A 12011-nucleotide genomic window follows, 5' to 3' on the forward strand; every position below is an offset into this window, starting at 1 on the left:
GGTATCCTTTATGAAAGCTGCTCTCAACCTAAGTGAAGACTCTCTTAGTTACAGCCAGAAATTTATTATATCCAGAAGCATCCTAGTCACACTGCCCCTCCCACGCCTTCCCCCAACTTTTATTTGTGGAGCTTTTGCAGCTTACATGCACTCATGAGTCAGACAAGATAAGCTCTGTGGCATTTACCAAACCACCTCTGGCCCATGACAGTTTGTAGTGTTATGAGTTACGCAGAAGGATAATGAAAGTGTAAGGCAAGTCCCTGCCCTCCAGGGCTGACTGACCTCATCAGAGTTCACTGTGGCCACGACAGGGATCCCGAGCATCCAGCACGATTGGGAGGACATGGAGGACAGAGAAGAGCAGCCTGTCCCAGACAGAGCCTGAAAGGCGACAGCCTCAGGATAGAGCTTCTCACAGCTGGAACAGCTCCTGGGCCAGCCCGCCCCCAAGACAGCAGTACTCCAGGTTCAAGGCTACCTCCGTCAGCACTGAAAACAGAGCTCTTGTCTTAAAGACCAAATCCGCTTTAATAAAATAATCTTAGCAATGGAGGGGGCCTTGATCAATTATTCTATTTCGCCTATTACTGGGTAAAGCAGAATGTGAGGAATCTCATTCAGAAGCCCATGCCACTTAACACAACAGCTGCCCAGAGCCGAGTGGAAAGCCCAAGCCTGCGCGTCTGGCCTTAGCGGGGCTTGTGTTCCTATGGTACAAACACCAACCTGGTCCAAAGTCCACGGTGGCGTACAGCCCCTGCAGTGCCCCGCACTGCACAAGCTTCTCGTTTATGCCGTCGGTGGTGAACAGAATCACGTCATTACCCAGGTGGTAGTGGAAACGCTTCTGCAGGAAACGCAGGTAGTCATAGTCACAGGCAAAATAGCTGCCATACTCGTTCTCAACCTGAAATTAAAAAAAAAAAAGGAGGGTAAAAAAATCAGAGATTCCAATGTAGTCATTCTAATGCACGTTTTTGTTTGGATAAAATACCTGAGTGTCTATACTGACATAACAAGGCTTAATGATTGCCAAAGTATTCCCTGTACTCAGTCCTCAAAATTCATTTTTTATCAAGCAACTCAGCATAAAAACTTACCTCTCCACCCAGAAACAAAAAAATGAAAACAAAAATTGCCATGTTCATTTTTGGATTGTAGTGATAGTCTATACTATTATAGATAATAGGTCCTTTAAACATAACATAAGTGATACCTGCCCATGATAGAAATATTAGAAAATGGAGGAAAGTGAAAGGAAAATGGAAAAATCATCTGTTATTTTCATTACCCAGAAGTAACCACTGTAAGCATCTGGCATAGTCAGACACACACACACACACACACACAGTAAATATATACAAATATACAGTACAGGTCTAGACAGGGCTTCCTGCGGCTGTCAGACAAGGGTGTTGAGGGCCCTAACCACCCTCAGGCAGGGGTCTGGGCCTGCTGGTAGGAATCATTTCTGTCCTGCTTGCAGACACAGCTCCTTGGTGGCCTCTTCAAACTCTCTGGGCACCAAAAGAAAACACCAGCCTGGTGAACTGAGTAAACTCATCCTTCCGCCCCTTAGGCTGAATCAAGACGGAGCTAGAAATCAACTCTTATAGGAACTCCCACACACGGAAACACTGGCGACCCATGTCAGCTTCTTTCTTACTAACCCAGCCGCCTCTATTCAATTCTAGAACCACTCTGTAGGTGTGCGATGTGGACACACCTGGGATGTGACCTCCTGGCTGCCAGGCAGACATGTGGGGAGCCGAAGAGACTAGAGATACACCTGGGCAGGGACAACTTCCACAAATGCTTCACAAACAGACACTAACCAAACGTTCTAAGAGCCAAGTGCATACCAGTGAAGTCAACTGGGAAGGCTTTTGAGCTGAGAGGCACCTATGGGAACTCTCAAAGGTCAAGAGGGCAACCATGAATCTGGTGTGTAAAGAATTTTTAATTATGTGAAAAAATGCTTATGACATAAGAATGAAGTGAAAAAGAGAGTCAGATAGGAAACTATCCACACAGCATGAACTGACAAGAAAAAGAAAAATTTAAAGGCATTGAAAAAAATTTTAAGGAAATCTCCCTCCAAAATGTAAAGCGCAATATGGGATGAGAAAAAGAGACAGGCTACAGCAGACCCGGAGTGCTATGCTGATTCTAGCACCTGCCAGCTGGGTGACCTTGGCCAAGTCACTTAATCTCTTTGATATTCTTCATTTAAAAGAGACAGGGGTTGAAATAATTGAATAGCATGTAAAGGGCATCCAGGGACAGAGTCTGGTACCTAGCAGGCATTAAAAAATGGTAATACCTCCCCCAGATGCAATTTAAATGAAAGCACCATCTGTGGCATTGCCTCTTAGAGAAACAAACCTAGGAAGCCCAGGTCTGCATCACTCGTGTACACACTGTGAATGGATGAAAGCTTCCCCCACTGCCAGCCTAGGCTCTGCTCCATGGTTACCTGCACTGTTATAATTGGCCCTCCATTCTGATAGAGGAGAGGCTTCATCTTGGGCAGAATGACTCCCAACCACTTGTCCACAGCTGCAAGGTAATCTGGAAGACAAGACCGGTTTAACACCATCATGGACCTTTTAGTGCAAATAGACACAGCACAGCCTTATCCCCCGGGGGGCCAGCAGCCGAGATCAGAATGGACTGGATTCAACAACTACCTTCTGAAACGGTAGCTACATGCACGAAGGGTCAGATAGAAGTTGTCTTGCAAGGAGCCGTCTCCTCAGCTGAGCTCTCCATGGACAAGGACCAGGAGGCCTGGTGTCTGTCCCTGTCACTAGGACACAAAGCCTGGAGCACAGGAAGCATCCTGCCAGTGTGTGTTAAATGAAGAAAAGAGTGACCGAATGGTGTGGTCTCCTCTCTGTCACAGTAGTGTTTTTCCTTTTTACAATTAAGTTCCGATAAATGTAAATATACATTGTCCAATGGGGATAAATAAGTATGTACTTCATATGGCTGCCTTATGGATTAAATGACATAATACATATGAAAACACTAACAATACGCTGATGTAAAACGTGTGGGGAATACACGCAGAAGGAAATGTGCACAGAGAGTAACACACTAGCCTTTTGCACAATAAACTTAATGTCAGCTGCTCTATGACCACTGCATCACCACCACCAGCAACAGAAACTGAAATCTTCAGAAGACAAAAATGCAGTTAATCAGGGTTTCCAGCTAAAACAATTTCTAGTAGCATCCAAAGATAAGAAACAAAGGCCTACACTTACATATCATTCTGCAAAAGTAGACTAGAAAGCGCTGCAGCTACCAACTACTCCAGTGATACCACTCCAGTCACGACACCTGCCATGCTGATCGGCTAGATGCTATCACTGGCCCTGCGATTTTCTAAGAATGTAGGAGGAGAAAGCATTCAAGTCAGTTGGCCAACCACAAAAAGGGCACCATGCCAGTTCAGGGAGTTATGAGTTTGTCAGCAAGATCTGGTCAAGTAATTCAAGAAAGCGTATTTCCTACACATTCAATGTCTGGTGTTCTTTGTAGATGACGATAAACACTTTTCATTAAACTTTTCAGAAGCGTTTGTACAGAAGTACCCCAGCCTTTAAAACAGCTGATGGTCTTGATGTAAGTTGCCTAAGCTTTCATAAATTCTCTCAAGACATCTGGAACAGCGTACCTGGATCAGAAGAACGGAGAACAATATTTTCCTTCTCTAATAGCCAAGCAGGTAATCCTCCCTAGGACAGGAAAGACAAAAAGGGAAGCCATTATAAGGTACATTTCATGAAAGGCGCTCAGGGCAGACAGAAATTACTACTAGCAGCGTGGGGAGAAAAGTTTCACAGAGAAGTGCTATTTGAGTTGGGCTTTCTGATTTGGGAACTTTCAGGGAAATCAGAAATTAAATCATGGTAAAAATAAGATCACTCTTCATGAATGCAATGTCTTGAGAGTATAGATTATTCTACTTAATTTCACAGCTACCCTGTGAGGTAGACAGAGCTCACACCATTACCTGCTTTTACAGTGAGGAAAGTGAGTTATGTGAGTGACCATCCAAGAGGACCTATACCTCTGACTCGTACCCATTCCTCTCTGCCTAGGCACCTAAGGGAAAAGATACCTGCACTGGCTACATGGACAGGCTCCATGTTCTCTGGAATTAGAGACTTAGTGAACCTGTTTTAATTCCCTTTGCCCCTGACCCCTGCCTGGCAGCCCCCCTGTCGTGCACACCAGGCAGGCAGAGCCCTGTCTGGCCACACTCACCATCTCCCACTCTGCACAGATGTAAGGTCCAGGCCTCAGGATCACGAGCAGCTCCAGGTCACGGGCCAGCTGAATGAAGTGTTCCACGTCATGGTCCTCCGAAAACTGGTATAGTCCTGGCTGGGGCTCGTGAAAGTTCCAGGGCACGTATCTGCCAAGACACACACAGCACCCTCCTGAAAAGAGCTCAAGGGTCCAGATGCCCCACGTGAGTTTCTGAACTGTCTGCAGAACGGTGAGCCTGCAGGATGCAGACCTCTCCCTTGGGCAGCCTCTGGGAGAGAGGCCTTGTTTTGAGCTTTCACAGCGGCTACCCAAGGGAATCAAACTTGAGGGAGGGGGACATTTTCAAGTTTATGACCCACAAAGAGTATCTATTCCTATTTGCTGCTCAACTTTTAAAAAAGATACAGAATTATATGAACACAAATTAATGCTATCTAAAAATTATACACATGCCTGTAGAAGGCTGTGAAAAATGGCCACACCTGTGCTAAAGTAGGAAGCGGTAGATAGTCAATGTCATTTAACGACAGGCTATGTTCTGAGAAATGCATCGTTGGGCGATTCTGTCATTGTGCCAGCACCAGAGCGTGCACCTCTAAACCTGGATGGCCTAGCCTACTGCTCCTAGCCTACAGGCCTGGACAGCAAAGTCACATGTAATTACATGAAGCATGAGAGAAAATGGTGCAATCAAGAGCTGCAGTCAACACGAGATGGATGAGGCCGCTGCCAGGGCAACACGGCACACTGTCCTACAACAAACCCTTTTTAAAATAATAAGTAAAAATAGTACACTCTAAAATAACAAAAGAAAGTAGAGTAAATACATTAACCAGTAACATGGTCACTTATTATCATTATCAAGCATTATGTACTGTACATAATTCTATGTGCTACCCTGCCAGCTGCCTGGCAGCGCAGTAGGTACAATGTTACAATGGCGATGATGTCACTAGGTGATATTTTATGGTTTCATTATATCTTATGGGACCTCTATCATACATGCGGTCTGTCATTGACTGAAACGTCGTCATGTGGTGTGTGACTCTACTTAATTTTTTGAAAAATACTTTTTAATAAAAATGGAAAGCTTCAACCCCTGTGTCCTCCTAACAAAAGACTTTGTCAGGAACATCATACAGGAGGTAAAATGACAAAAGTCCCTAACAGCTTCCTTGACTACCTATAGCATAATATATAAATTTAAATATGAAGCCATCTAATGTCATCAAAAAGGTCTTTCTGATGACCCTGGGTTGTGTCCTTTTTCCATGATCCTATGGTTTCTGGGTTCCCTGGAACTGATAGTCTTGGTCCCCTTGCACGTAGGGTTGAAACTACAGACAGGCTCCAGTGGCCTCAGAACCAGAATAACAAGCGGGGTTCCCCCTAATTTATCTGTCCCAGGAATCTGCCTCTGGGTTTTCTCTTTACGCTTGCAAAGGTACTGGCAATTCACACCAGCAGTGCAAAAACAAGAGTGGCCAGCCACCTCAATTCTTCCCAGTTAGTCACTTTGCAAGAGCAGAAGAGAAAAGATGAGGAGAGATAGCGACTAGGGTAATTCTATAACCCCGGGCTATAGAATGAACCCAAAGAACCACGAAGGCAGACTGGGTTTCAGGAATCTACCTAACAAGGCATATTCCCCCTAAGAGCTGAGAGAAGCTATGACTGCAGACAAACACCCTTATCTTCAAATCCTAGGGGGACCTCTGGTCAAAAATACGTGCTTGGGCAAATTTCAATTTCACCAGCTGTAAACAGAAATGGTAATACTTTCAACAAATGGAATCATCCATGTCAAGTGCCCTGCACGTGGTGAATGCTCAATCATTGTTACTTGCCTTTGCCTTTTTAAGCTGATATTCATTTTATGATTTCTGGCCATGAAGTTCAAGACTGGAAGAGGTGATGACTTATCTGAAGAAGGGCCAATCAAGCTCATAACAAGCCCCTCCAGAACACCAGACAGCATTATTTTCCATTCTGAGCAATGAAATAGTTGCACTGAGAAATGCAGCTATACCCTCTTGCCAGATATGAGTGTCTGGGCCCAGGGCCTTCTACTTACACCTGGATGGCGTTCAGCCCAGCCATCTTCATCTTCAGCAGCCGGTCCTTCCAGTAGAAGCGGGGCACACGGAAGTAATGGATGCTGCCTGAGATGTAGCGAAACGGTTGGCCATCCTTGAGGAAGCAGTTGCGGCTGTAGTCGATTGTGAACGTCTTCTGGGAGACATTCTACAGAGCAAGGATGAATGAGCCCACGTGAGAACTTGTGTTATCGGTAGAAAAGGAGAGATTGCAGTGTCTAGAGGAAAAGAGTTTCCTGAGATCCACATGGGAGGGTGGGGTTCCGTGGTGAACTTCATTGATGATGTAAAATTAAGGGGGTTCCCCTCCTGACTTCCCAAAGTCCCATCTCCATTTGTCCCGCCATGGATAAAGCCTGATCTTGCCTTCAGTAGGGCCAGGGACAAAGGCCACTGCCCAGAGATTCTGCTCCATATTAAAGTACAGTCTAGTCCAGCGTACGGCTAGCTTAGCGTGTGTTTCCAGCTGCAGTATTCAGGCTCCCTCCTAGAGCCTGTGTATGGAGTCCCAATGGCCATGGGCCACAGGGCTGGTAGGGCAACATGGCTATGGAGAGAGGACACGTGAGTACAGTGTGAGTGCAGGTCATGAGCGAGCGAGCAAGCGAGAGAGAGAGAATGAGCACTTCTTTGTTCCCCTGGGATTACATCAACTTGGTCTTGAAAGAGACCAGAAGCTTTAAAAAAAATGACCACTTTTCCAGGCTTTCATGGACTTTGGAGAGGCCTACACCCCCTAGTTAAGACTGACAGACCTCTATGGTCCAGCACCTCCTCCTGAGCCCCCACAACAATCTAGTACCAGGGTGGACAAGGGAGGAAGTGTTAATCCCTTTGGTAGAGAAATGCTGTAATCCCCTGGAGTGTGAGAAAAGCTGTAACTACCTGGTGAAGCAAACAGGCTTATGCTCCCCACTTTATTAAACTCAGTGTCTAAGTCCCCTTGCTCCCCTTTCCTTATTAATAATTAGTTAAATCCCTATGGTAGCACTTGCATCTTCAGCATTTTGGAAGTAGACACTTTGACGGTGGCAAGTGAGTCTCCCTGCCTATTAAACTGCATCATGTGCTGACAGAGCTCATGCTTGGTTTCTGGGCTATAGAACAAACCATGGCTAAGTCAGGTTCACTGTGGCTCACACAGGTAACAGAATCACCAAGGAGGATCCACATGCAGGATTCCACAGGGCTTCCGTTCCAGAGTCTAGCACCCACCTGACCATCAGTGGCTGAGACGCAGAAGACATATCCCCAAAGAGAAAGCCCTGCTGGAGGCGAGTCGTCTCTTGGTGTAGTAAAGCCCAGTGTGCCAGGAACACAACACAGACATAGGCACCCTTCCCTCCCTGTGGCTGTGACCTGCTGGAGCGCTAGATGTACCTCCACAGTAACGTCAGGGGGCTACAAGCCGCAGAGTAGAAGTCCGAGGCTCTGAAGCCTCATCCCAGGTGTTGCTCGAAGTCCCACAGTGACCCGGGCAAGTCCCTCTCTACTGCATCTCTTCATCCGTAAACACGGAGGATGTCAGACTGAGTGCACTCTAAAGCAATATTTGTCACATTGTCGGCTGTGACCCAATTTGTGAGTCATGGACTCAGTTTGGATGATCATGGGCACCTTTTGCTAATAAAAGAGACTAGAAAATAGGGTGTATGGCACCTAGTAAAGACAAGCATTACTTTATAAAACTTCTGCTACATAACACATATACGGACTTACATATGTATGTATGTCTCTATGGGGTTGCGATATTATAAGATGTATTTCTAGCAGTCCAATCAAATTTCAACAAACACTTTTTGGGTGGGACTTCAGAAGCTAAAAATGCTAGGATCTGAAAGGGAAGGAAGGCCTAACAATGTGGTGATAGCTGGGGGGAGTGGGGAATAAGGGGCCTAAAGGGTAATGGAGAAAAATAAATAAATAAAGATTTTTTAAAAAATGAAAGGGACGGCGGGCCTAAAGGAGAAGCCGCTAGGAAGAGGGAAATACTTCCCTCTAGTGGATGAAAAAGGTAGCAACAGGACAAGGGCTACAGGAAACCATTTAATTGCTGGTAAGATTCCTTGAGTATTTCTAGGCTTTCAAAGGTCACAATATGAACTTTAATAATAATAATAATAATAATTTTACACAGCAGCATCACAGTCAGTGAGAGCATTGGGAGGGGTTCCTTGAAGTCCTATCTGAAGCAACTGTACAAACATGTGTCCTAGGACACACATTGCCTGAAGTCCAAGGGCATCAAGGCACTGTCATGTAAGTTAAAACACCCCAAGCAGATTGCTTTGGGACAAGTGGAAAGCTTTACTGGATGTGAATTAGACCTCAATAAAGCAACCTCAAAATAAAAAGTAAATAATCATTTTAATATCAATTTATTCTTCTAGTAAACCAAGGCTTTAATTTCCATTCAAAGGCAAGATACTCCTAAAGAAACTCACAAAATACAAAATTTATTTTATATACTGGGTGCCCCAATTTTGAAAACATTTTTGCAGCATGTATATGACAAATTGTCAAATAAAGGTTTCCCAGAAGTTTTGTGAGTTAAATGGGGTGGGGGGGCTATCAGTTGGGGGTGCTCTTTGAACTCCTATGAAGGGAGTAAGCAACTCTGGGCAGAAGTAGGGGAAATGGAAGGACTGTTTGAAGTCCATTTGTCTCAAGAAAGGGGTTCAGAAAAGCTGGAGAGGCGTTAGCAGGAGCTGATGTTGGCAGAGGACAGACTCCGGCCTTCCTCCCACATAGCACAGCACCATCCCTGTATTGAAAACGATCTCAAAATCCAGCCTAAATATTGCCCTACCATCCACTTAAAAATACTGCCAAGCACCTGCTCAGTAAGCACAGACCTCACAGATGTGGCCACAGCTCACATGAAGCTCCCATCTAACGCGGAAAAAACCCAGGAGTTAACACAGTGAGGCCTAGACGATAAAAATAAGATCATCACGTTGTGCACCTTAAACTTGTACAATGTTATACACCAGTGATCTCTCAACCAAGCTGGGGATAAAAAAGCATTCGATCGGAATGCTACAGTGGTAATAAATGACGTGTAACCCAGGCATGGGGGTGTGTGGGACGAGGGCGAGTTTCCCAGAGGAAGGGACACCCCAAATTATGGTTCTCAACCTTGGCCGCACATCAGAATCACTTGCGCAAGCTTTTAAAAATAGCAAAGTCAGGCCTCACCCTCCAGACATTGAGATTTTAATTGATCTTGGGTGGAGCCCAGGCACTGGTATTTCTTAAAACCGCCCAGGTGTTGTAATGGGCAGCAGGGTTGAGGGCTGCTGGCCTAAATGAAACCCTAGGAAGAAGAAGAGTTAGCCAAGGGGAATGGTGACATCAGCAGGGGAGACTGTGTGGGAGACTGGCAGAGGGGGCAGCCGCCAGGTAGGAGCCATGGACCTCAGTGCTGACAGAGCGTGACACCTGCTGACAGAGCCAGGCAGGGGCCAGATCCAATGAGCCCTGAAGTCCAAGTTCAAGGGCCTGGACTTTATGCCAAGAGCTATGGAGAACAACTTAAACAGAAGAATGATAGTGTCAAGCGTGTGTTTTCAAATATTTGGGACTCTGGCCTTTTCCTGAAGTGGCAAAAAAGCAAGCAGAGACATGGGCCACAGTGGAGACGGGTTGGGGGGGAGGGGTGAACAGTGGACAGGGTCTTGGTTAGATGTAGGACATTGGGGCTAACCTCTAGAGGCTCCACTGGCCCCAGGTGGGAAATTTGGAACATTTTTTAAAAAGAGAGATAGAAACTTTAAGAGACATATGAACAGAAAAAAAAAATATTGCAAGGATATTAATACTTATGAGTTTGTAATGATACATCAAGGGGAAAAAAATTCACTGGTCACCTTTGGAGATTGCTAGATTACTCATTACTCTGAAAAATGATAAATAAAAGGAAAGAATCAAGCAGTTTACTTCCCTTTCACATCAAAACTGTATTTCAGGGAACTAAAAAGTTGACAGTGGAAAATTCTTCACAGAATTCCAGCTAATAAATGCAGATGGAATAACAGAATCTGAAAAACACTTTTTTCTAACACTCAGTAAAATAATAGATTTAGGCGAAATCGTCTGTGGATGCTAAAGCCATCAGCAAGGTTGATGGAAGTTTTATAAAGAAGGAATTGGGCAGATCCTGTGATCCCTCTGCTCAATGTCAACCTTGTAAAAATGAAACAAGCAGGCATGTCTCTCAGCAGGAAGGACGCAGCCTCACGGATAAGCAGGCCTTATTATTGAACCCGAAGCTAATGATACCAATGAAAGCAGTAAGTCTAATTGAAAATGTGGGACATTCTGAAAGTCCAATGACAGAGTCACTCTAACAAACTGATGGCCTTAAAATAAAATCAAACAATAAAATAGAGTATTATTAAAAAATTAAAGAGCACTTAAGAAGCATAAGAACCTAATGCAATGTGAGGACCTGGTTTCCATCCTGATTCTAGCTGTAAACAAAACCATGTTGAGAGAGAAAATATCTGAACGTAGACCAGGCATGAAACAGATTTTAAAGAATTATTGTTAATTCTGTTGGATATAACGATGGCATAGTGATGATAGAAAAGAACTCCCCCCCCAAAAATCTTATCAGAAGTATTTTAGGGTGGTTACTCTATTTGAAGTTACTATAAACCAAAAATAAAAAGAGCAAAAATAGTAGAGGGTGTGGAAAGCAAAAACGATCATTGTTGAAGCTAATAGGTACAGCATTATCTCTCTCTCTCTCTCTCTCTGCATTTTGGAAGTTTTCCATAATAAAGATTTTTAAACACACCATTACCCTTTCCACAGAATTTTTTTCTATGGATGTACTTATAAGTGTACTTTTTGTTGTTACTGCAACACTGTTGAAACCAAACTTCCCTTCAAAATAAAGGCTTTTTCTTGGTTATAAGAGAAACAAAAGCATATGATCATGAAAAGACGTAAACAATGTTCATTGCAGCTTTGCTCATGATAGTCCAAAATTGGCAACAACCAAATGTCCAGCAATAGGAGAACAAATAAGCAAACTGTGGGAAGTTTACAGAATGGAATACTACTCAGCAATAAAAAGGACTACTGACACGTGCGATAATGTGGATACATCTCCAAAATGTTATGGTAAATGTAAAAAAGCCCTGCTCAAGGGAGTTCAGACTGTGTGAACTTATTTATATGAAGTTCTGGAACAGGCAAATGGAATCTCTGGTGGGGAAAAAATCAGGATAGGCATTGTCTTTGGGAGAGTGGGGGCAGGTGTTCCTCGGGAAGGAACGTGAGGGACTTTCTGGGGTGATGGTCATACACTCTAGCTGGATAAGGGTTCTGCATTATACAGGTGTATGTGTTTGTCAGAACTCATCAAATGGCACAAGGAAGATCTGTGCAATTCATTGTAGGTAAAGTTTATCTTTAAAGGGGAAAAAGAAAGCTATAAACTAATACTGTCCTCTTAAGAATACCACATGCTGAAGCATTTGTGTGTGTGCACGTGTGTGTGTGTGTGTGTGTCAGGGGAATGCATTGATGTCTGTAACTCACTTTGAAATGCATCCAAAAAATAAGGTGTATTGATGGATTGATGGAGGGATGGAATGATAGCAATATATTAATGCTAGAATT

At 44.2% G+C, this 12011-nt stretch overlaps 1 protein-coding gene and 1 long non-coding RNA gene across 2 annotated transcripts in view; one reads left to right on the plus strand and one right to left on the minus strand.

Moving 5' to 3' along the window:
• The window catches only part of LOC150005227 (uncharacterized), a 392161-nt gene that overhangs the window by 292243 nt on the left and 87907 nt on the right, over positions 1 to 12011 (plus strand). The gene's annotated exons all lie outside the window — the stretch shown is intronic.
• Positions 1 to 12011, minus strand: part of GLB1 (galactosidase beta 1) — a 76485-nt gene that overhangs the window by 48656 nt on the left and 15818 nt on the right. The window contains exons 2-6 of the mRNA XM_090284434.1: positions 6359 to 6528; positions 4279 to 4429; positions 3686 to 3746; positions 2480 to 2574; positions 730 to 910 (exon numbers count right to left, since the gene is read on the minus strand). Coding sequence (XP_090140560.1) covers positions 730 to 910; positions 2480 to 2574; positions 3686 to 3746; positions 4279 to 4429; positions 6359 to 6528 — 658 coding nt within the window. The remainder of the gene's footprint in view (positions 1 to 729; positions 911 to 2479; positions 2575 to 3685; positions 3747 to 4278; positions 4430 to 6358; positions 6529 to 12011) is intronic.

This window comes from Furipterus horrens, unplaced genomic scaffold (assembly GCF_987537825.1).
Source record: "Furipterus horrens unplaced genomic scaffold, mFurHor1.1.pri manual_scaffold_7, whole genome shotgun sequence".
Classification (NCBI taxonomy): Eukaryota; Metazoa; Chordata; class Mammalia; order Chiroptera; family Furipteridae; genus Furipterus; species Furipterus horrens.